General features: G+C 40.5%; 1 protein-coding gene across 1 annotated transcript in view; it reads right to left on the bottom strand.

Moving 5' to 3' along the window:
- Window positions 1-22,597: 22,597 nt before the first annotated feature.
- Window positions 22,598-26,421, bottom strand: part of LOC124864455 (netrin-1-like) — a 61,567-nt gene continuing 57,743 nt past the window's right edge. Inside the window, exon 6 of the mRNA XM_047359237.1 lies at window positions 22,598-24,805. Within this exon, the coding sequence (XP_047215193.1) occupies window positions 24,486-24,805 (320 nt within the window). The 3' untranslated portion in view covers window positions 22,598-24,485. The remainder of the gene's footprint in view (window positions 24,806-26,421) is intronic.

Below are 26,421 nucleotides of genomic sequence, written 5' to 3'. Positions count from 1 at the left end.
AAAGAAAAACGAGTGGCCATCATTACTTTAAGAAATGAAGGTCAGTCAGTCCGAACAATTGGGAAAACTTTGAAAGTGTCCCCGAGTGCAGTCGCAAAAACCATCAAGTGCTATAAAGAAACTGGCTCACGTGAGGAAAGGAAAGGAAGACCAAGAGTCACCTCTGCTGCGGACGATAAGTTCATCCTAGTCACCAGCCTCAGAAATCGCAGGTTAACAGCAGCTCAGATTAGAGAACAGGTCAATGCCACACAGAGTTCTAGCAGCAGATACATCTCTAGAACAACTGTTAAGAGGAGACTGTGTGAATCAGGCCTTCATGGTAAAATAGCTGCTAGGAAACCACTGCTGAGGACAGGCAACAAGCAGAAGAGACTTGTTTGGGCTAAAGAACACAAGGAATGGACATTAGACCAGTGGAAATCTGTGCTTTGGTCTGATGAGTCCAAGTTTGAGATCTTTGGTTCCAACCACCGTGTCTTTGTGCGGCGCAGAAGAGGTGAACGGATGGACTCTACATGCCTGGTTCCCACCGTGAAGCATGGAGGAGGAGGTGTGATGGTGTGGGGGTGCTTTGCTGGTGACACTGTTGGGGATTTATTGAAAATTGAAGGCATACTGAACCAGTATGGCTACCACAGCATCTTGCAGCGGTATGCTATTCCATCCGGTTTGCGTTTAGTTGGACCATCATTTATTTTTCAACAGGACAATGACTCCAAACACACCTCCAGGCTGTGTAAGGGCTATTTGACCAAGAAGGAGAGTGATGGGTGCTGCGCCAGATGACCTGGCCTCCACAGTCACCGGACCTGAACCCAATCGAGATGGTTTGGGGTGAGCTGGACCGCAGAGTAAAGGCAAAAGGACTAAGCATCTCTGGGAACTCCTTCAAGACTGTTGGAAAACCATTTCAGGTGACTACCTCTTGAAGCTCATCAACAGAATGCCAAGAGTGTGCGGAGCAGTAATCAAAGCAAAAGGTGGCTACTTTGAAGAAACTAGAATATAAGACATATTTTCAGTTGTTTCACACTTTTTTGTTCAGTATATAATTCCACATGTGTTGATTCATAGTTTTGATGCCTTCAGTGTGAAGTTACAATATTCATAGTCATGAAAATAAAGAAAACTCTTTGAATGAGAAGGTGTGTCCAAACCTTTGGTCTGTACTGTATATAATTGGAGCCTGTTTAAGCTGTGCAACACTTGGGCTATTTTGTGTACTTGTATCTTTGCCATATGTACCAGGAGTAGGAGAGTTAGCTCTGCTGCTGCTCGCAGAAGAGGAAGTGCTGCCATCAAAACGAAATTCTGCACTTTTAAAAGCTGCAGATATCCTCGCTTGCTTTCCAGGTTTTAGCGGCATGTTTTTCTGTCCGCTCTCTCTCCGCTGTTGGGAGAGTGTGTTCACCTGCTTGCGAGCGTACGTAACTCAACGTGTCAGCGTCGACACAGAGTATGAGGACTGTGTTTTCGTGCAGCTTTTGTCAAGTTTGGACAAAGAACCTAGAGCAGCAATGATGCAGGGACAGAAATCGCTCATGACATGATCTAATAAAATGAATGACATCAACTGTGAGAACATAGTATTACTACCTTGTTGGCGGGATGGGGTGCCCCGCTTGGATAAGTTCTCAATAAACAGACGTTTAAAAAAATAATCAGCAACAGAATACTTAAAAAAAATAATATTCAGGCTATGGTGAATAGGTGGTCTCACTGGTTTAAATGGACATGGTGTGCAATGGTGGGTGTATATTTTATTTTGCACATCACATGACACTGATGGTCATTGAAGACACAACTGGTTTTTTGCAGAGTAGAGCAAAGTAGAGTGGAGCAATGCAGTGCTGGACCCATGAATGGAAAAGAGGCATTTGCGAAGTGGTAAGATAAATATGGGTTTATGCCCAACATAGTAGCCAGTGACCAATTGGGCCTTTGTGTCACATCATATTCATACCCCAGGGAAACAGACAATCATGGATTACTAATACGAAGTTCCTAATAATTGTAATCAACATAAAAAGCTGAGGCATAAATAAAAAAACTTCAGTCAGTCAGTCATTTTCTACCGCTTATTCCATAGTGGGTCGCAGGGGAGCTGGTGCCTATCTCCAGCAGTCTATGGGCGAGAGACAGGGTACACCCTGGACAGGTCGCCAGTCCATCGCAGGGCAACACACAAACAACCATGCACACACTCATTCATACACCTAAGGGCAATTTAGAGTTACCAATTAACCTAACAGGCATGTCTTTGGACTGTGGGAGGAAGCCGGAGTACCCGGTGAGAACCCACGCATACACGGGGAGAACATGCAAACTCCATGCAGAAAGACCCCCGGCTGGGAATCAAACCCAGGACCTTCTTGCTGCAAGGCAACAGTGCTACCAACTGCACCACCGTGCAGCCCTAAAAAAAAAAAAACAAAAAAAAAACTTTATGAGTTACATTAATTAAAAAAATATGGAATTAAATGGGCCCTGGACTTCAACAAAACTTTGAAAATGAAGGCTAAATATGAAAAGCATTGGTGAGATTTAAAACATAAGGATAACGGCAACACTTCAAGTAAAAATGGACGTTTTTCTGAGAGTATGGACCCCAGCTATCTCCCACTTTGGATGGTCACACAGATGAAGATGTTGTGGGTTCTAATCAGAATCAGAATCAGAAAAGCTTTATTGCCAAGTACGTTTTTGGACATACAAGGAATTTGTTTTGGCGTAGTCGGTGCAATACAGTACAAATTAAACAGTATAAACATATCTACAATATAATATAAATATATGTGCACAGTTTTAAGTGAGTGAGAGTAAATGTAGAGCAGTATAAGATGCAAGAGCAATACAACAGTGCAGGTGATCATTGTGCAAGTATGGCAGTGCAAGTAAAGCAGGAGTCCAAGCTGAGAGTTAATGTAACGCATAGAGTTACAGGTTACAGGTGTCCTGTCAGCAAAAACAGGGAGGGTGTGGGGGAAAGGGAGAGTGTCAGGGTGGTTTCCGGGCTTTGTTAACCAGGTTGGTGGCAGATGGGAAAAAACTGATCTTGTGGCGTGAGGTTTTGGTCCGGATGGACCGCAGCCTCCTGCCAGAGGGGAGAGTCTCAAAGAGTCTGTGACCAGGGTGGGAGGGATCAGCCAGAATCTTCCCTGCCCGTTTCAGGGTCCTGGAGGTGTACAGTTCCTGGAGCGACAGTAGACTGCAGCCAATCACCTTCTCAGCAGACCGAATGACACGCTGCAGCCTGCCCTTATCCTTGGCTGTAGCAGCAGCGTACCAGATGGTGATGGAGGAGGTGAGGATGGACTCAATGATGGCTGTGTAGACGTGCACCATCATAGTCTTTGGCAGGTTGAATTTCTTCAGCTGCCGCAGGAAGAACATCCTCTGCTGGGCTTTCTTGATGAGGGAGCTGATGTTTGGCTCCCACTTGAGATCCTGGGAGATGATGGTTCCCAGGAAGCGGAAAGATTCCACAGTGTCAATTGTGGAGTCACAGAGGGTGATGGGGGCAGGTGGGGCTGGGTTCTGCCTGAAGTCCACAACCATCTCCACTGTCTTTAGAGCGTTGAGCTCAAGGTTGTTCTGGCTGCACCAGTCCAACAGATGGTCCACCTCCCATCTATACGCGGACTCGTCACCATCAGAGATGAGTCCGATCAGGGTGGTGTCGTCCGCAAACTTCAGAAGCTTGACAGACTGGTGACTGGAGGTGCAGCTGTTGGTGTACAGGGAGAAGAGCAGAGGAGAGAGAACACAGCCTTGGGGGGAACCGGTGCTGATGGTCAGGGAGTCAGAGATGTGCTTCCCCAGCCTCACGAGCTGCTTCCTGTCAGACAGGAAGTCAGTGATCCACCTGCAGGTGGAGTCGGGCATACTCAGCTGGGAGAGCTTCTCCTGTAGCAGAACTGGGACAATGGTGTTGAAGGCAGAGCTGAAATCCACTAACAGGATCCTGGCATAGGTTCCTGTGGAGTCCAGGTGCCGGAGGATGAAGTGAAGGGCTAGGTTGACTGCATCATCTACAGACCTGTTGGCTCTGTAGGCAAACTGCAGGGGGTCAAGGAGGGGGTCGGTGATGTCTTTTAGGTGTGAGAGCACAAGGCGCTCAAAGGACTTCATCACCACAGAGGTCAGGGCGACGGGTCTGAAGTCATTAAGCCCTGTGGTCCTTGGCTTCTTGGGAACAGGGACGATGATGGAGGACTTGAAGCAGGCTGGCACATGACATGTCTCCATTGAGGTGTTAAAAATGTCTGTGAAGACTGGAGACAGCTGATCAGCGCAGTGCTTCAGGCTGGCTGGTGAGACAGAATCCGGACCAGCAGCTTTCCGGGGGTTCTGTCTCCTGAAGAGTTTGTTGACGTCCCTCTCCTGGATGGAAAGAGCCGTCCTCGGCGTGGGTAGGGGGCTGGTGGGGGGGAACTTCAAGGTGGGGGTTGGAGGTGCCAAGGCCCCTCTTGAGGATAGGGAAGTGGGGGTGGTGGATTGTGGCTGCAGGTGTTGGGGGGCGTCGTGGGGGATGGTTGCAGGACTGTCCCTTTGTCTTTCAAAGCGGCAGTAGAACTCGTTCAGGTCGTTGGCGAGGCGTCGGTCGTTGATGGAGTGGGGGGCTTTCGGCTTGTAGTTGGTGATTTGCTTGAGCCCTTTCCAGACAGATGCAGAGTCGTTGGCTGAGAACTGGTTTTGGAGCTTCTCAGAGTACAGTCGTTTGGCCTCTTTCACCGCCTTGCCAAACTTGTACTTCGTCTCTCTGTATATGTCTTTGTCCCCACTCCTGAAGGCCTCTTCCTTATCCAGTCTTAACCTTCTGAGTTTAGCTGTGAACCAGGGTTTGTCATTGTTGTAACTCACCCTGGTGCATGATGGTACACAGCTGTCCTCACAGAAGCTGATGTAGGAAGTCACAGCCTCTGTGTACTCGTCCAGACTGTTGGTAGTAGAAGTTGTGTTAGTCCCTTCTGTGGGTTTCGTACTTTTTTTTCTTTCTTCTCTTTATGGAAGACGCTGGGTGGGTTCACCCACCCGTCATGTGAGTCCATAAGGGCCATTTTGATCGATTTCGATTGCTTAAATGGATGTTAACTGTTTGCCAAGACACTAATCCGTTTTGTTTGTTTGTTTTCTTTTTTCTGTTGTATTATGTGTGTGCAGGTAAATATGTATGGATGCATATATGTTGGGTTCATAATAACGCATATACTTAAATAAAGAATGTTAAAAAAAAAAAAAAAGGATTACTCAGTACAAACAGTTCTTTTTGCATGCTTTATGTTCTTTTGATCAGGAAAAAAAATTTAATTGAACCCTTCATTTCATTTAGAGATAATTCATTTAATGTATGCATCTTGCAGGCCAGGCATCTGACACTTGTTGTCAGAGTGCTGAGTGATTTGTGTCTCCTCCTGAGTGATGTCCAAGCATTGAGATGCACTGGCAGACTCTGGTAATGGATTCGTGTCATTAGAAGTGCTCGTTCTATCAAAGTCTCTCCCAGCAACACGGACAAGGCTCAGCCGTTAAATTAGTTTCACAGTGGAGTGTTTGCGATGTTGGACAACAAATTTAGGACCTCTTTGTTTGCAGGCATGGTTTGCTACTTTGTGGTCGCACATGTCAGGATCTGTGCTCTGTGTGTCTGTTGGTGCTTTTACTGTGCTCAGCCCCTAGATGGCGTGGAATCTGGAGGAGAGGTGACAGGTGTTCGCTATTCCCCTGATTATCTGCAGAGGACTATTTAAGGAGGAGGCTGCCAGCAACTCACTGCCAGAGTGTTGCCCTTAGTGGTACTACTCAGCCATGTTACCTTTGCCCTTGACCTTGCCTTGTACACTGAGTAACTTTGTCTTTGTATCCTGCAGGTTTCCTGAACCTGATTTTGCCTTGTATTGAATCCTGTCTGGATAAACCGTCTTCTGGAAGGAAGCAATCCAATTCTATGAACAAAGACTCAAGTCTCTCATAACTTCGTTGGATCACGCCGGCTGGCAGCCTCTTGATTCCTGCGTACCTCGGACCTCCATCTGCGAACCCTGTCCACCCTCCTCCCTCCATCGCACCTCGTGGATTACAAACTCTCCTGGCTTACCATATCCACCATCTTCAATCTCACTGGCAAACAACCACTTGGTTTCTCCCCTCCCCCTCTGGCGGATCCCTCCACTATTCTTTGTAAGACAGATTTATTATTTTCCTGAGTTCAGCCCCAGAGTTATCCCTGCTTACCTTCTTGTTTATTTCTACAGTTTGCATTGGTTCCAGTTCCCTGCATTATTCACCCAGTTGTAAATAAACACTTTACCGAACAATGCCGTCTCCTGAATTGCTTTCTGCTTGTGGGTCAAATCCTTTAAACTCAATATGACAGCACATTTGAGTCTCTCATTAGCCATGGCTGCCCAAAGCTCTTGTAACTCACAATCCCTGTAACGTTTGGGGGGATCTGAGCTTCTCATACATATTAATACTTGTTCTGTGTGATTATGAAGAAAAGGACTTTTTACCAAGGCAGCGTATAACGTAGGAACGCTGAAATTATATAATCACTGGAAACTGGGCCTCATAGGCCTCCTTCATGCCAGACTAAGCCCATTTCACAACTTTAAAGTGCCTGTGACAGTGAATTTTCATGATAAATCCAATTACATTTCTGGAAGGGAAACATTGATAAAATATTTTTAAAACGTAAATTCATGCCACTGAAATGAACAGTTAAGATATATGGTCATAAATTTCACTAAAAAGGCATTTCCAGACTACTCCTTTGCAATCTTTTATGAGGGGAACCCCCGCACGTAAATTGACTGCAACAATGGCTGACAACGCAGACAGCGAATAATCTGATATTTCTTTAGATATATTTCGGTCACTATCGCAGAGATACTCAGCAGAATCTGGAGAAGAAAGTCAGCTGTCATCAGATGGCAGAGCACAAGTGCTGGGCCCTGCGGACAACCATCTAATTTGACCAGAGTCTATTTTTGCTGGAGTCAATCAGCATGAATTATACCATACCACCAGGAAACAGAACGAGCACAACATCTGGATTTTCAAAATAATTCACTAAAGATGGACTGGATCTTGCTGTATTAATAAATACACGCATATATTAGCAGTTGTTTAGATTAGACCAATTACATCAATTACTGGGTTAACTAAGGTATTATAAACCGAGCAATTAAACATTAAATGCATCAAATTAAACAACAAACATAGCTTCGCTGCACTCAGTGAACTCACCCATTGTAGAGCCAAACATGAAAATATCTGGATGTATAAAACAAAAAATGCAGTTGTTTAACTGCTTTAACTTCTACAGAATGAACTGTTTTGGACTCTCTACGAAGTGAGCAGCATGGAGCAGCAGCAGCAGCAGACACAAAGGATGATTCAAAATCTGAAGACACTACCTGGTGGGTTATTTTTTTTTTTTTTTACTTTATTTCAAAATCTTTAGAGAAACATTTATTTAAATATATCGCGTGTAATTTATCTTATTTTAATAATAATAAAAATTTTGGATTACTATGATTAATAAGAAAAATAATAATTTAATATTTTAAATTATGAACAATAACTGCAGAAATCTATCTTTTGCATTAAGGAAGTGTTCTTAACAGTTAAGCCCTGATCCATTTAGCAACAGTAGCAACAACCTTTTCTTTGGCAATCTTTTCACATTAGATGCTTCAACATTCTCCTTCATCTGTCAGACTTTCCAACCTCTGACATCTTTTCTCTTGTGAATTTAGAAGTTTCTTGTTCGAAGCCGTTTGCTGAATAGTCCTCCGATCACAACTGGCTGTGCTAGGTGGGACCAGCCCATCTGTCCCTCGTCAGTTTTCCAGCTTTGATCCAGGCAGCTCTGATCCTCTTCAGTTCATTATTTGGGTACCGAGTGAAGGAACCTGACAGCAGCAATGGTAGCTGATCCATGACATGTGATCCGCAACAGGGCTCAGTTATTTGAAGAATTTGAAGGAGGACTGGCAATGCTGGCCACATGCCAAAGGTACAACCCAATCACCCCCATGGTATGCTTGAACTTCTCTAGAAACTGTGGCTATATTCAGCCAACTAATAATCCACAACCTCAATGCAAACACAACTAAATAAAAAGAACATGTCTTGCTTGGACTCATTGCACATCAAGATCAAGATGTGTTTTACTGGGAGGGGGGAAGCGCATGCACCTCCAAATAGTGCATGGGAAAAGTTGTTAAGTTTTTAGGCTGCATCTTAAATGCAAAAAAACGTCAGAGTATGAATGAGTGAGCATGCCATTATATTCAGCAAAGAGGAGAGAGGGGGATAGGGAGAAGGAGGTGGAGAAGGACAAGATAGAAATTGTATAAACAGGGACTAGTTGTATATAATAAAGCTTTACAAAAGTTGCAAAACAATCCTTGAAAATCAATCTCAGTCTTCAAAGCCTGGCTCTGTGTCTACCTGTGACACCTTTCTGGAGAAGGGAATCGTCCAAGCTTCTGCTAGCAACAACTTAATGCTCACCCTCTACCAATGATCCACATGGCCCTGTCTTTCAGTGTTTAACCCTTTCTCTCTCCTAGACATGGAAATTGACTGAGCTTAACTGTAACTAATTATATGTGCTCTCTTTCAGACTCTAACCTTGAAAACTGTATCAGAGTTTATCTGCTCTTTCTTTCGAGGTGAAACGACTAAAGGAGGTACATCCACTAACATTTACTTTTCCTTCCCATAGAAAGGACTCCTGGATCAGTGCTTCTTTGTTCTTTTTGTGTCTCTGCTCTGTTCTCTCAAACCTCCAGTAGGTCGTGGCAGATGGCCGCTCACACTGAGCCTGGTTCTGCTGGAGGTTTCTTCCTGTTAAAAGGGAGTTTTTCCTCTCCACTGTCGCCACATGCATGCTCAGTATGAGGGATTGCTGCAAAGTCAACGCTAATGACTATCCACTGTCTCTACATGCTCATCCAGGAGGAGGGAATGCTGCAAGTCACTGACTGGATGCAATCTGCTGGGATTCCTTAGATAGAAAAACCTTTTATCCAAATTGAATAAATAACTAACTCTGACTGCACTGTTCAATGGTTAGGATTAATTGGAATGTATGTACCTGACTGTTGTGAAGTACCTTGAGACATGTATTGTGAATTGGTGCTATATAAATAAAGTGAATTGAATTGAAAGCCTAAGCTCATACGGATCTGTGTTTTTGGGATTTTGTTGATTTTGTTTTGGGATGTTCTCACAGAGCCCTGTGTGATGTTCCAACAGTCTTAGCGATCTTGGAGACTGCTTTACTGCACATGGAAAGCAATTTAGAGGGCCAAATGTGTTTTACTATTGCTTGGTGGGGATCGTGGTGTTTAATGATACTGTGTTCTATTTAAATGTTTTGTTGTTCAGTACAGTGAAACCATTATTTTCTAAATCGTTTTAAATTGTTTCTGTACTGTTAGACTGTGGAATAGAACTTTTTAAAAAGATTTTGGTCAGTGAATCATTATATCATCATATTCATTATATAATAATTTCTTAATAGTGCACTTTCCTATCCTGTTTTGTTGCTTTGTTGATATTGAGACATTCTACAATTATGGGAATAATTATTGTATCTAACTTGTGTTTGGCGATGGGTATCTTTCCACTGTCTCTCTAAGTTCTTTTTGTTGCATTTTAATTTATACGTTTATTTTTCAGTTTATATAATGACTGATCTTGATTTAAATGACATAATTAGTGTGTCTGTGGTAACAGTTAAAATATAATTTGACAATCATGGTGTTATTTCATTGATTTGTGTCATAACTCCTCAAGATTCATACAAGATACCAGAATTCATTGTTATGACCCTTGAGTATCAAGGATTTATTGAGAAATTCTTTAGTAAAGTGAAGTAGCTTAATGAGTAAAATAACTGTTATTGGTGTAATCAGTGTCAATTTACCAGTTATGGTCTAACATAACCTGCTTTAGAGTGGATGTAAAATGAGCCTCAATCACTATTTACCATGTAATTGAATGCCCATCGTTCTTCTGTTATCCCCTCCAAATAACAACCTTTTGTATAATTTTACAACAGTAAGCCCAAGGTTGAAATGTTGAAGGTGATTGTGTGTGTGTGTGTGTGTGTGTGTGTGTGTGTGTGTGTGTGTGTCTGTGTGTGTGTGTGTGTGTGTGGTTGTTAAATGTGAGATAATAGATTCCCTCCCGGTTGCCAGTGTGACCCCAGTCATCCTCTGGTGACCCTGTGGATGATTACTGAGGCTGAAACGTGTCTGATCCCTCTGCTGCTGGTGGTCTTCTGATGGCCTCTTCAATTTAAGGTCGCAACATGACTGAATCCCACCACATACAGAGATACACACACAAGGTTGGCCAAAGGAGTGCCATCATCCCCCAAATCAGAACAGGAGCTTAAATGTCTTTCTTTTCTCTTTGATCCCTTTTGGTCAGATTGCTGAAATTTTGCAACTGCTATCTGTCACCTGTGATGAAGATTCTGGGCTGTAAAGCCCAAGTCTCTGAAATATTTGACCATGCTCTGTTTTTCTTTTTCATCCACACAGATTCATAGTTTTTTTTAGTTACAGAAACACAGAAGTCATAACTATGCAATACAATTTTTTATTGCGTTTAGTGTCTCGTTACTGAAAAGTGCTATAGAAATAAACTTACTTTATCTTACCTTTATACAGCATCTCTATTTTCTGACCGTTTGATGTCTTCCTACATTAATCCAAGCAAGCAGGGAAGCTGATTTAAAAGCATCACAGAAGCGCTTCACTTTTACTATGCTTTTTTACTCGGTTTAGGTACAAAATACTAAATGATGGTAAAAACAGACCCCAAACCTTTTAAACATAAGGTTATTCTGAGATTTTACAACACAGACATTTTTATTCTCAAATACAGTTATATTTCCTGAAAACTGGAAATAATATACCTAAATATTAAAGTCATATGATGTTTTCGTGTCTTTCTGCCTTTATAATCAAACACTCCTTATTTTAAAAATTGGCTAAAATAGTCACATTCTTGATTAATACAGCATGTAAGATTTGAATTGTCAGCACTTCTGCCTTGTTTATGCTTCATTATAATCAATTGGATTACTTTCCATCTTTACAATAAGCATTTTTTTTTATTTTATTGTTCTTTATTCTAATTTCTTTAATTTTATTGTTACTTTTGTTGATTTTTGTCTTCAATTTGAGTGTCTTTTAATTATGTTTCCTTGACAGTGTTTTTTATTATATAATATACTTTGACTGAAATGCTATACAAATTATTATTATTATTATTATTATTATTATTATTTATATATTATTATTATTATTTTTTTTTATAATATGCGATGTGTAAAACATTGCAGGTCAGAAACATAGTTTGTCACATATTCGCCTCTATAAAACCAAAAGCATTCACTAGCCTACATTTTCTGGGTTAACTGCCAGGTTTAAAGGATTAGTGCGCCCATGTACTTTTGAGCAAAAATTATTGGATGTTTTTATGTTCTATTAAAATGAAAGTAAAATAAAAACGTGATTAATGTAAGAGTTGCATCAGTGAAGAAAATGCTCTTGGGGCTAATGTGCAATATTTTTAAATTGTGGTAGCACAGCATCTTGGCCACCGGGCCGCACTTTAGCCACCCCTGGTACTGAATATAACCTTTTATAAATTGATTTGGACCACCCATTTAAAGTTAAGAAGTGGACAAAAAAACTTAGAAATGTTTCTTTTCTCCTGATTGGTTGCAGAATGTTTTTTTTACCTTTTGCTCTTACAGGTGGTTCTCTGGATATAGGCCACATGTCTTACAAAAGTATTTACACAACCTGAGCTTCTTTGGTCACCTTTTGTCACAAATTTCAATGTATTTTATTAGCATTTTCGAGATAGACCAACAAAAAGTCATGCACACTTGTGAAGAAGACGGAAAATTCTACAAGGTTTATAACATTTATGTGCAAATAAAAACCTGAAAAGTGTGGTATGCATTTCTATTCAGTTCCCAATGAGTTTATACTTTGTAGAACCACCTGGCGAAGAGTAATTGTCTTGACATATGAAAGTTGTGGATTTGATTCTACATGTCAGTGTGCCCCTGGGAAAGGCATTTACCTCCAATTTGCCTGCTGATCAGTGGTTGAATGTGTGCTTGTTTGGTAAATGTGGCTCTAGTGTAAAGTGCTTTATGTGGTCAGGATGACACAAAAAATTGCCATATAAGTTCTGTTTGTTTACCTTTTTACTGCAAGTATCTACCAGCGTTGCGCTAGCTCAAGCAATTTTTCAAGCCTTGACACAGATTCTCAATTAGGTTTATGCCTGGAATTTGACTGAAGCATTCCTACACATGAAAACGAGTTGATCCAAAAAACTCTATTGTAACTCTAGCTGTATGTTTAGTATCATCCTGTTGGAAGGTGAACCACTGCCCCAGTCTCAAGTCTTTTGGAACAGGTTTTATTTCAGTATTTTTTAGACTCTGAATAAGAGATGTTTTAACTTTTAGCCACTCTGGAAGTCTAAACCAACATGTCCTTATTTGTTGCCTTTCTGTGTAACTCATCAACAGGAGCACTTTTACACAGGTCAGGGCTGTTTTCCTAAATTTCTGTCCCACACCCGACCCAGAACAGTTTGGTAGCTTCTCAGAGTTCCACAAATGGGCAGGAGACAAGAAGCAGAAATGGCAATATAGAAAGCGATTGTGAAATGTGGGAGCGAGGAGTGTTTGGCAATGCTCATCTTGTTTACACAGTAAACCACTAAAGCCAGTGTTTTTCTTTCTTACCGATGGAAATGCCGGCATTGTTGGACTCGGCGGCCGTGGTTACTAGCCGGTCATGGGCCCAGCCAGCCAGGTTAGGACAAACAACAAGATGAAGGTCAGCTAATATAGCGGTTAATTCCACTTCCTGGTCCCCATGACACCCAGGCAGGGTTTATTTGAAGATCCCAGACCCTGAAGTCACTCTGCACTTTGTTTAATCCAAGACTTTTTTTTAGTTGCGAGCCAACACTTTCCCGTATGAATGTAGGGGAGCAGGAATGGCGGATGGAAGAGTAAAACAAAAAGATGTGTCCGAGCCAGGAGGACAAAGCTTTATGTTTGTCACTTTTTGTTCAAACTTCTTCAGAAAATATTGCATGATTTTTTAAGTCTTTGCATTATAAGTCTGTTTTATAAAGTTAAAGTGGAAAATAAATAGATCTAAAGTTTCAACTGAGTATATATAAATCATCCTTGTGCTCCCTTCAATTTATGATTCACCTGTGTCTTAGACGCAAATAATTATCACGTAAAGGTTGCTGTAGAAATATTATGTATTGATGTATTTTTTATGAATGTCATTATTTACAGCAGTTCTCCCCATAAATAACTCATTTTATTATGAATTTTCTAAACCCTTAAATGACAGTTTTACAAAAACAAACTGTATATTTTTGGAGTGTGTTCTGTCCAAGCCAGTCTTCATCAAACACAGCAAATATTCGGGCATGATGCTATTATCTTGTTTAAGATGTAAAAGTCGATGTTTCCAGATGTTTTTATTCCGTGTTTGCTCTGTAAAACACTGCTTGTTTACAAGTGAAAATGTCAGATTGGCCAGATTATCCATCAGAATTCACACAATGTATCAGTTGATCTAGGATGAAGGTGCCTATGCTAATTAGATTGGTTTATGGGTGGGGGCGATATCCAAACCCGAGCAGCATTCTGTATGGTTTAGTTGTTTGTATGTTAAGTTTAAAATTTGAGTGAAAGAGCACACCAACATTTCTAACAGTAGGGGTACAGCTGAAAGAAGAATCAAGACCAGCTTTTTATTCAAACAATTAACTCCAATGTGAGTCAAAGGCAAGAAAATACTTAAGAACCACACATTTCTCTATTTAGTTTAAAAGGCATGCAAAAGACAAGAAGAAAAATCAAATCCTAATAATTACAAAATACACAACCTAGGAAAATGTAGAACAATTTGCATCAACAGGGCCAAAGTAAAAAAAAAACAAAAAAAAAAAAAAAAACACACAAATTACCTCACAAAAAAGTGAGGTAATTTAAGACATCTGAGTTTTATAGTCTTTTGGGCGTCTGTTCAGCAGGGTGCTACTGTGAGGCTACTGAAGGACTCTCCTCTCAGCACACACTCTCTCCACTCTGGCATCTTTAGGTCCCTGCAGTGTGAGTGAAGAGGCATTAAAAAGAGCTAGTTTATGACCTGATTGCCTTACTGATCATTTAACTTGGATCCTGAGAATACCGGTGGGGTGTGAGTGGTGGGGAATATAGTACATACCATCCAAACGCCAAGTGGCTTAACCCTGTATGGAAATGGTAATGAGAATAAAAAGGACCAACTCTGTCTGTGTTCACCCTTCTGTCCGTGGCCCATACCAGGATGGGATTGAGGCCTTTCTCCAATGGGACTTTCCTCTGGATGTATAAGAAAGACCTTTGTGCTCTGATGTAGTGGGCTAGAAATACAGCTTTTGAACCGTGGACCTGGAAAGAAAAGACAGAAAAGCAGAGACTGTTTTGGTGAGAGTGAAAGGAGTTGAAGGATGGGGGGAGGAGGTTGCAATGAAGGTGTTGGCATCAAGAAAAACAGTGTGTGATGTCATTTTCTTGCAGTGTTGCATGTATGGGATGATGTGTTTGTGTTTAGGCATAGTTTACATATTTGCTTGATATTAAATATATAGCTTTTAGCCTTCTTTTAATCATCAAAGGAGCATTGTTCCTAATTTCTGTTAAAACCAGACTCTAATTTAACTCTGAGGGTAATTATTAGAGAATGTGTGTATTTGAAAGGAGCTGTTAATGTCTTACAGGAACTAATTTTCTGACAACTGTATTTAGCTCCATCTACTGTATTTTTCCATAAGCCCTGTGCCTGCTGAAAAAGGGCCTCCCCACAGCATGATGCAGCCACCACTATTTTTCAATTAGGAAATTAGTTTTTAAGGTGAGATGTAGTGTTACCTTTCCTTCACCCTTTGCATGTTTAGTGCATCTCTATTCATGCACTTTAGACTGATATCAAATATACCTGTTTTTAACCTTTTTTTAGTCACAAAAGGAGCATTATAATTTTTGTTAAAACCAACCTTTGAATACAGGCTAAAAAGGGAGAATGACCATGAAAAGGAGTGACTGTTAAATGTGAATAAATGCTGGAAAGAGAAAGCCATTAAGAGAAGAAAAGTGGAAAATGCAGCATTCCATCTGGTTGTAGAAAAATGAGTAGCAACAGAAACATATTAAGCTGTGAAGCATTTTTTGGCTCCCATCACTTCAGCTAGCTCTGAAGTTATTTGTTATTGTGCTGTTTGCTTATTTGATATAATTTATCAGAGCTCAGGCATACTTGCAAATGTAAGAGTTAAAATCTGCTCTGCATTTTGTCAGCTATATAGTTTAGTTTGCCATTCTTGCAGGAAACAAAGTAAACAGAGAAAGTACTTTCAGTCAGCTGAGAAAACACAATGTTTGCTAGCTCTGTGTTTAGTCGGGTGCTTAGGAGCAAACAAAACAGCATCTGCACCACAGCTCTGGTTTTACGATGGGCTTAGAGGACTGAGCGAGAGGTAAATTTGGTTTCAGAAAAACAAACGATTTGTAGCTGCAAGGGGGGTGCACATCCTCCTCTTTAGTCCTCCTACTTTATAACAGGCCTCTCACCTTATTTTGGTCGATTTTGTAATTAGTTTTGTCCCACATAGTGCAATATAAAACAAATCAGGGTTATTACAACATTGTTCTGAAACTGAGATTTGAACACATCTTGTCATCTTGTAACTAATGAGTTAGTTATTAGGCAATTTTCACTTTGTAGGACAATAGTGTTATTCTTTCCATTTTTTGTAACTGCTCGATTTGTGGAGTGCGGGACTCATGTGTCTCCTGCCAAAAGATTCTCCCACCTGAACTGTGGATCAGGTGAAAGTTACCATGGACCTCCTGGTTGCTTTTAATTTATCTCTCTTTGAACAACATGCCAGTTTAGGTGGATTGCCATGTCTTAGTGGATTAGTAGTTGTGCCATACGTTTTCCATTACCAGATGATGAATTGAGCAATGCTCCTTGGAATGTTCAAAGATTTAGATATTGCTTTATAACATAACCCTGCTTTAAACTTCCTTACACTTTAACATGACTCGTCTGCTGTGTTCCTTGGTCTTCATGATGCTGTTTGTGTCCTTATGAGCTCTAACAAACGTCTAAGGCCTTTACTGAACAGCTTCATTCATACCGACATTAACTTATACAAAGATGGACTCTACCCCCTATTTAGGGAACTGCTTAAAGCAAGTGTTTGCACCAGATTTTATGTATTTTATGTACAAAACATTTGTACGATTGGTGTATATTGAAGTTCGTGGTTGCATCATGACAAAGTTTGGAAAAGTTCTCGGGGTGTTGATACTTTTGCAAGCCACTGCAGACTGAAATACCATGGAGAAGGCTGCATGGGCCTCCTTGGAAATATAAAACTTAACCACATGCAAGGAAGTCTCATAACTCACAATGTAATGTTTTTGGGCATTGCAGACAGCCACAGAGGTCTCAAAACACTCACCGGGTAACCTTTAAGGGCAAAACAAGAGGGCAAAGAACAATAAGGAAAAAACAATAAATCTAAATCCTCTGAATGTTTTCACAGGCTGAATCTGATAAAGAAATCAACGTTTTCCATCCTGACATGACCATTTGGCATATTGAGTGGGGGTCATGGGTGTTTGGACCATTTCCCCAGCCGCTTTCCATTTCCAAGTGAGGCACACCACTGAAGGACGAGGGCAGAGGGCCAGCCTGCCATCAAAGCAAAGACACCCTTAGCATGTCATACTGTCACAGCGACCCTGCCTGCTGCGTTATTTTCCAAACAGGACAATTGTACTAATATGTCTGGGGAACCCATTTGAGTGGAAAGTTCCAACTGGGTGGTGCTGCTGGAAACCCAACCCCAATGAAAAGTCAATTTTAAGGAAACGAAACTAGGATCATACCATGTTAACATGCTTGTTGTTCCAGTTCCATCCTTGCGCGCACTGAGAGGAAAGTTCAAATATACCCAAATCTCTTTTCAACGCTCCCATTCCTCCCAAATCTTTGGAGCAACTTGGGTCCAAATTCAATGTTGTGCAACACTCGGACATTGTGTGCTGAGGTGAGGCTGTTAATGTCTTGCAGACCTTTTTGATATTATTGTCAAAGAAAACTAGGGAGCTTAAATTGGGAAAATTAAACAAACATCTATCAGTAAAACCATCACTTGCCCTCTGCTTTCTTTTCATCGACAGGCTTGTGGTGATCCTGGTGGATTTGTGTTAATGGTGAGCACTGCTTAAACTTTCAGCACTCAATGCACAATTGCTGGACCTCTGTAAACTATTTTGGACCGGGCATTTCCAAGAGTCTATCAGTACCCAATGCACAATCCAAGAAAGACGGACCCTTGTTTGTAGCGGGTTCAGAACTGTGTGTTTGTGTCAACCCCCGCCCCAGTAGGAATGAGTTTAGGGGTTTCCAGGGATTCCAAAGCCTCCCGGCTTCAACAAAAACATCTGTGGTTTGGATTAGACATGTCGGTGATATCTCTTCACTAATATGCCTGTGTTATAGCAATCTTACAGCCAGTCCTTATTGTCTGTGAAGTTTATGCAGGCATGCGATCCAATACAAATGATGATCAGCACTGCAGGACAAGTTCTCTGGCAGCAGCGTATGTTTTAATTCATTTGTTCCTGATGTTCAATTTGCTTCATATTTTTAAGGTCACACTGGCAACTCCAGTTCAGTGTTTCTGAAAGGGCCCCACAAATCTTCCACTTACGTAAATGTCAACATTCTAAAAAGTAAATATTTGATTAGAAGAAGAGAGGCGTTATACTTTTGCAGTAGAGCTGGACAGCATGGTTGTTCCTTAAGCTTGTCAAAGGGCATAAATCCTATTTTGTTTTTTACAATTTCTCCTTTTCAGTTGTGCTTGGGTTGTAGCTCAGAAAAGGAATATTCATTTCCAGGACTGAAATTGACAAAAGTTTTTAGACAAAGTTTGAAAAATAAAAAGTAAGAAAGTGATGATGGTCCAAAGCAAAATGGCCACCCAATAGCGATTGATCCAGAAAGAGAAAGTCATTGGAAATGTGATCTCAGAGCAGTAGCTTGAGATCACCCAAGGATTTAAAAGTGCTCTGTGGTAAGCCTAGTTTACTTGTAGATCTCCAAAGTGGCCTATGTTAACTCAAAATTTGAAACAATAAAGCAAAAATAAACAAAACTCTGGCAACATTCTGGTAGTCCTAATTTCTGCTCTCCTGTGAAAAAGATAGCAGCGGTGAATGGAAACAGCTGAAAGGGTCATTTTTCAGCATGTAATCAGCCCATGTTTTGGTCATGATGGATTAACTTCACCGCATTGGAAGGGAAGTTCAAATACAGTCAGACAGCAGTCGCAGTCAAATGTTCTCTCCATTTGGCTCAGACACAGAGACAAAAGAATCACCTGCTGTAGTTGATCATCAGAGATACCTTCCTTTGCAAAGAGCAGTTGTTGATCTATGTAATGATGCAATGTGAGTAGATATTTAGCATTTAGGACACATAAAAAGCCAAAGCCATTTTAAACAGGATTGTAGGACTTCCCTCCTTCACCTCGGGAATACTGCTAAAATTAGAAATATCCTGCTGACGAGTGATGCAGACACATGCATTTTTACTTCAAGGCTAGATTATTACTTTCAGATTACTGGTGGTTCCTAGAATTTCTAAAAGTAAAATGGGAGCCAGAAACTTAAATTATTAGGCTTGTGGATTTACCTCCCAGTTTTAGTCTGTGAGGCATACACCCTGTCTACTTTCAAGACTGGCCTTAAAACTTTCCTGTTTTAAAAGGCTTTTGGTTAGAATGGCTTTGGATGTCCCTAGCTATCTCTATAGTTATGCTGCTTAACACTTAGGATGCTGGAGGACATACTGTCCATACTTCCTCTGCTACTCTCTCCTACTACTCTCCATTGTTGCATTATTTGCTGTTATTTCAGCTTTTAACTTTATGTTCTCTCTCAGTTTTTATTTTTGCTGGATGGGGCATTGGCGGACCTGTTTCTGCCAATAACTTCATGTTCTTTTTCTATAGATGATATACTTGGCTCTGTCTTTCTGTGTTTAATCTTGTCCCACCCCTAGACATTGCTACTAAATCAACTATTGCTGTAACTACCTGTGTGCTGTCTTCATCCCATAGATTTTACTACTTGCTCAAAGCCTATCTGTTTAGTAATGTGACTCTTAGATAAAGCCACTAAAGGAGCTACTACTGCCATTAACTTTCTACTTTTTTAACATAGAAGATGCTCATGGATGAGTGCTTCTGTGTGTTTCTTATTTTGTGCTTAAGGTCTGTCTCCCCAAACCCCCGGTCGGTTGTAACAGATGGCTGCTCACACTCAAAACTGAATTGAACTGAATTGAAAACTTGTAGCCTATGTGTCTGTGTCAGGTAACTAAACCATTTAAATTGGGATATTTACCCAAATATTAGTTGGTGTGCATGCATAAATTTAAGCATGTGTTTACAGTTTTGACACTGTGTGGAATAGAGAAAAATCACAATAAATTCAACTTAATTTTAAATGAGTACATTGATCAAAGTTGTTTGTTGTGTGATCATTTCACCCAGAAAAAAGAAGAGTTTAGATGCATTTCATTTTGTGAAAAAGTATAGCAATGTGCTTCTTCTAACATATCTGTTCTTTCAACTGTGGAAAAAGTCATAAAACAAAGGAGTTAATAGTTTCAACATAAATCATGTAAAAGCTGCATAGAATGTGTACATTTGCTGTGTTTTTATTAGAAAAGCATGTTTTGTTCTGCAGTTAAAGAAGTCCAAAAGCCATAATATTCAGCAGGGATTAGCCTTTTAGATTGATTCATTTTATTTTTGATGGTCTGCTCACCAGCCAAAACCACTTAATACCGTTTTATACTACAGGCGCCTAAAATCCGCTGCAGAAGTATGAAAACAAACCTGAAGCTTGACAATAAACACACGAAAAGCCACATTATTTCATGTGTCATTAAATATATTCATTTGTGATAAACATCATATATTAGTATTGCAAGACATTACACAACCATTTGCGTTGCACACTCCTAACAACATTTACAAGCCAGAGTATAAACATGAGGAGAAAATTGTTGGGTTCTGTTTATGGAGAACAAACTTCTGGTAGGAAAGTACCTTTCTGTGACAAAGCTTGAAAAACAGGTGGAAATGTTTCAGCCCAGTCTTGCTCACAGAGTCTTTGTAAGCAGATTTTAATCAAACACAAACAGTATGATGCACAGAGTACTGAGGAGTACACCTGGAGTTATGCATTACAGTGTGGTTGCATTCATGCTAGGTCTCCAGGATACATGTACACTGGCAAACATTTGTTTATTTTCATTTTTGCTCATTAAGCTGCTATTGTCAAAAACAAGGGTTAGGATCACATGTAGACACTGTTTATCTGGTTAATGGTATAATAACAAGGAAGAAAAGTAATACTATACAGCTATTTCATATACAGACAATCAGTCATGCCTTTATGTTGAGTACCAGCTACAGGTAAGAGAATCTCTCCCTCAAAAAGACACTGTGAGGTGATGAATATTTGACACATCGTGCTGAATACACTTACACTATAAACATCTCTGATATTTTATCACTCCACAGGTTTTTTTCTTTTCGACACTGAATATTTTAAAATAAATGTGCATAATTCACAATCATCATCAGCTCATCAGCTACAGTAAATGGTGAGCATGTGGCATGCAGGTGGTGTGAGGTGTCGCTCACATGGGTTTTGAAGATGTCAAAGTTTAGTCCTTTTTAGATTCTTCTGTAGCTGGCATGAACATCAGTTCGTCTGTGAGGCAAGTAGGTTTTGCACTAGCTATACAGCTAATGTGTCTTTTACATAAATTTGGGAATTTCCTCCTTTCGGATGCCACCCGAAAAATATGAACATATCCAATATGTTCTAAAACTCAGACTATAACATAAGTAACACACAGTGCCTTGCGAACGTAATCGGCCCCCTTGAACGTTTCAACCTCTTGCCACATTTCAGGCGTCAAACATAAAGATATAAAATTCAAATTTTTTGTAAAGAATCAACAAGTGGGACACAATCGTGAAGTGGAATGAAATGTATTGGATGTGTCAAACTTTAACAAATAAAAAACTGAAAAGTGAGGCGTGCAATATTATTCGGCCCCCTTGCGTTAATACTTTGTAGCGCCAACCTTTGCTGCAATTACAGCTGCAAGTTGCTTGGGGTTTGTCTCTATCAGTTTTGCAAATGAGAGACTGAAATTCTTGCCCTTTCTTCCTTGCAAAACAGCTGGAGCTCAGTGAGGTTGGATGGAGAGCGTACGTGAACAGCAGACTTCAGCTCTTTCCACAGATTCTCGATTGGATTCAGGTCTGGACTTTGACTTGGCCATTCCAACACCTGGATACGTTTATCTGTGAACCATTCCATTGTAGATTTGGCTTTATGTTTTGGATCATTGTCTTGTTGGAAGATAAATCTCCGTCCCAGTCTCAGGTCTCTTGCAGACTCCAACAGGTTTTCTTCCAGAATGGTCCTGTATTTGGCCCCATCCATCTTCTCATCAATTTTGACCATCTTCCCTGTCCCTGCTGATGAAAAGCAGACCCAAACCATGATGCTGCCACCACCATGTTTGACAGTGGGGATGGTGTGTTCAGGGTGATGAGCTGTGTTGCTTTTACACCAAAAATATCGTTTTGCATTGTGGCCAAACAGTTTGATTTTGGTTTCATCTGACCAGAGCACCTTCTTCCACATGTTTGGTGTGTCTCCCAGGTGGCTTGTGGCAAACTTTAAACGAGACTTTTTATGGATATCTTAGAGAAATGGCTTTCTTCTTGCCACTCTTCCATAAAGGCCAGATTTGTGCAGTGTACGACTGATTGTTGTCCTATGGACAGACTCTCCCACCTCAGCTGTAGATCTCTGCAGTTCATCCAGAGTGATCTTGGGCCTCTTGGCTGCATCTCTGATCAGTCTTCTCCTTGTTCCAGATGAAAGTTTAGAGGGACAGCCGGGTCTTGGTAGATTTGCAGTGGTCTGATACTCCTTCCATTTCAATATGATTGCTTGCACAGTGCTCCTTGGGATGTTTAAAGCTTGGGAAATCTTTTTGTATCCAAATCCGGCTTTAAACTTCTCCACAACAGTATCTCGGACCTGCCTGGTGTGTTCCTTGGTCTTCATGATGCTCTCTGCGCTTTGAACAGAACCCTGAGACTATCACAGAGCAGGTGCATTTATACGGAGACTTGATTACACACAGGTGGATTCTATTTATCATCATCAGTCATTTGGGACAACATTGGATCATTCAGAGATCCTCACTGAACGTCTGGAGTGAGTTTGCTGCACTGAAAGTAAAGGGGCCGAATAATATTGCACACTCCACTTTTAAGTTTTTATTTGTTAAAAATGTTTGACACATCCAATAAATTTCATTCCACTTCACGATTGTGTCCCACTTGTTGTTGATTCTTCACAAAAAATTTGAATTTTATATCTTTATGTTTGAAGCCTGAAATGTGGCAAGAGGTTAAAAAGTTCAAGGGGCCGAATACTTTCGCAAGGCACTGTATGTGCATTGTTGACACATATTCTCTACATCTAGGCAATAAATCAGCATCTTCTACAAAACCAAACAAAAAAACAATGACTTATGCACACACTGTTACTTTACATTGCAGAGGTCACCATAACTTATTATGCAGGTACAACACAATAAATTAGTATATCACCAAATGGTTACTTTATTTCAGTAATTACCTTCAAAAGTTAAATTCACCTATAGATTCTTTGTATTGATTTTGTTGATTCTGTTTCTCAGAAAATAAAAACATTACCTTATAAGAACAACTAAAAAAGTTATTTTAAATATAGAAATGTTCTCCCTTTCTCAATCATGGGAAGGCTGCTGAACTAACATGCTTACCCTGGTAAGCCTCAAAAGGTCATTGTTAAAAGAGGTGGCGATTAACAGATGTATCAACCCAAGCATTTTTGATGGAAAGTTGAGTGGGAGGAAAAAGTGTGGAAGAAGGAGCACAAGCAACAGAGATAACTGCAGCATCCACCAAACTTCAAGAGGTGGGTGGAGGATTGACAAGGTGTGGACTGTGACTGGAGTCAGATCTTTAGGAGCCCACCATACAGAGACGTGTCCTAGACATCAGCTACAGCTGTCTCATCTTTCTGTGTTTAACGACTCCTAAAACAGACATACCATCTGAAGCACCTTTGGTCTAAGGACTTAACTGTTAACTAGTGATCAAAAGTCCTCTGTTCTGAGTTTTATTGACAAATCTGGTCCTAGAGTTCAGAGGAAGAGTGGGGTATCACACAATCCAGTGTGAGGTTCAGTGTAAAGTTTCCAATAGTCAGTGATTGTTTGGCACGTTATGTCATCTCTTGGTGTTATGTTGCTGCTATTAAATCAGCCCATGTATATTGTACATTATACGGACATACATTTCATTTGGGCAAGATTTCTGTTTTAAAAACTTTGTTTTATTGGTCTTGTGTAGTGATCAGATTTTCTGAGGCACTGAACTTTGAGCTTTATTAACTCTAAGCTATGATGGATGCTAGAAACATTCCACTCTTTTTGTAGTAAACCTATCTAATAAGCATTTCACTTTGGAACTGATAACTAAAATAAATTAACTTCTCGATGATACTTTAATATATTGAGATGCACCTGAATCGTAGGCAAGAGCTGAGCAGAGACTTGAACACAAAGAGGAAAGGATCTCAATTGCGTTTAATTCCCAGAACCCAATGAGGTAACGCTCCTACTTAATCAGGAAGTTCCTGGGAAACATGGCACTCAGAGATAGCTGCTTAGAACAGGTTAATAGTTTAGTAAAAGTAGACAAAGTTTGGCAGATTTGTAGGAACAACCTTGCATACATACAGTATGCATACAGTCCTGTGATGCTGTGTTCTAGCTCCAAACAGTTTTTCACAAAATCAGGAAAAGCAGCTTTGCAGCTCAGCGTGGTGCGTTTTTATACAGCGACATCATGGGCTAAAAGGGTTTGTTTGAATCATGTTTGTGGAATTAGGTGCAAACTCTGCGATTACACAATATAACACACCTCAAATACAAAAAAACAGAACAACTGTAGAACGAGCTCCTTCACAAAAGTTCCTAAAAACATTATTCTCTTTTACTCCAGCTCAGAGCAGCAGCACTCGGTCAACTCCCCATTTCTCCTACTCTTCACTTTTGTCCCTTTATTTATATCTATTTCAGTTCATCTATCATCTATCCCTTCCCCTCTCCTTATTGTAATCCTGGCGGAGGCGTCAGCTTGCTGCCACCCCTCACACCGATTTCTCTCCTCCTCTCACCCACGAGCCATTTTTAGCACTTTCCCCTCTTGCCGCGCTGTTGAAACTTCCTCAGCCGACGACCCCACAGGTCTTTCCACGGGATGAGCAGGCTTCCTTTGTCTGCAACTACACCGCTCTGTCCAGGGGAGTCATCGTCAGTGCCCAGGAGCAGGTACTTTTTCCCAGGCTTGATCTTGGGACACTTGCAGGCCACATCCTTGGCGCGCACCCACAGAAGCTGGTCTCCACGGCGGATGCGGTGTCCCCCTTGTTTGTAGACAGAAAGGATGTTGACAGTGAACTTCCACCACTCGCCTGCCTTGTCTCCTTTGAGAACGTGGACTTGGACAGCTGTTGGAGAAGAAAAGCAGAGGTTGAACCACCTTGGTGAACAATATGTGAATGCTAACAAAGAGTAAAAGCATGATTTACCAAATTAGATACAAGACTCACAGAAAGAATACGTATAAACAAACTGAGTTTGGACTTATACTGTTTAGTGCAAATTAATCCATTGCTCTATACAACATTCCTTTAAAAAGTGTTTAAAATTAAACTCTTTCAAATATGTTAGACAGATTTTTGACACCCCTGTTGAGAATAAATGAAAAGATTTAAACCAAATTCATATTTTATTGCTGTAACAAAATCTGACACTGAAACACTAAACTTTATTTGGAGTATGGTTATTCAGTGGGGCGTAACTGCATAACAACTATTAGATCCTATCTACATGTCAGCTGTTTTAAAAAGAGTGATGCCAAAAAAGGCCAGTGTACAGTGTGCCTTGATCAGATGAGACTGAAATGAACTAATTGATGAATATAAGGAAAAACAACTCATGCTCACTCAAGTATAGGGGAGGATATGTGATGCTGTGGGACTGTTTTTCTTTTAAAGGCGCCACAAGGCTTGATAGAGTGCATGGCATCATGAACTCTTTGAAATAGCAGAAGATTGTAAATTAAAATCAGGAAGTCCACCTCCTTAATTAAAATAGCACATCATTAGGACATTGGGACATATGTTTGGGATAAAAATCTCAAACATATGTCCAAACCAGACATATGTCCACCAGACACATAATAACGCCTTCTTACATGACCATCTTAATCTCCAGTGCTCAGTCCTAGAGAAAACCTGTTAGTGAGTTGAGGAGACAGTAGCAGAGAGCATACAGGAGTGCTCCATCTTTATGAAATGTTGTAAGGGAGGACTATGTTCTTTCCTAGTGGTACAGAAATACTGACAGCAGTTGTGCCAATAATTTCGCACCAGGGGTTTGGTAAACAATAATTATTTCTAATCATGGTGTTTTTTTCCCTAAAAAAACAAATATACTAAATATAATGTAAGAAAATATGATTTTTCCCAAAAAAACCCCAAATATATTTAAAGGGTTTTTACGCGACTTTAAGAGGAGTACCAATACATGCAACCAGCACAGCACTTTCTTTTTTTCAAAAGCATTTAGAGAACATTGTGTGAAAATGACTCAGAGACAAGCAGCATGTCACAGCTCCTCCCTTAAACTCTGACCTCTGACCTTTTCCACAATGTGAACACACTTGCCAACATTCAACAGTTTCCATGGGACTCCCTGTGCCTTTGCTAACACAATTAATTTCCAATGGAGAGAACTGATGTCACTAGGGTAAAAGTGGAGGAGCTGGATTTCTGTGTTCTTTTTAATGTATTTAATGCAAACAACTCCACATCTGCAACTAATAGAACGTCTGAAACCATTTTTGTCCATTTGATCTGTCAGGTGTAAAGTTGAAGTTCTGAACATCTGAAAACACACGGTAAATCACCCTAAATCTGGTACCTATCGGGCCACCGCTTGCGGTAGACATTTTCATACCAGGGAAAGAGTAAAGCCCAAAGCAGATTTTGCTATTACTATGTCATTGTGACTGCATGAGGGGTAGAAACAGCTCAACAGCATTGCAGCTAATGTGTGCTTT

This window comes from Girardinichthys multiradiatus, chromosome Y (assembly GCF_021462225.1).
Source record: "Girardinichthys multiradiatus isolate DD_20200921_A chromosome Y, DD_fGirMul_XY1, whole genome shotgun sequence".
NCBI lineage: Eukaryota > Metazoa > Chordata > Actinopteri > Cyprinodontiformes > Goodeidae > Girardinichthys > Girardinichthys multiradiatus.
The sequence above is the reverse complement of the archived record's forward strand: the minus strand, read 5'-3'. Positions and strand labels throughout refer to the sequence as shown.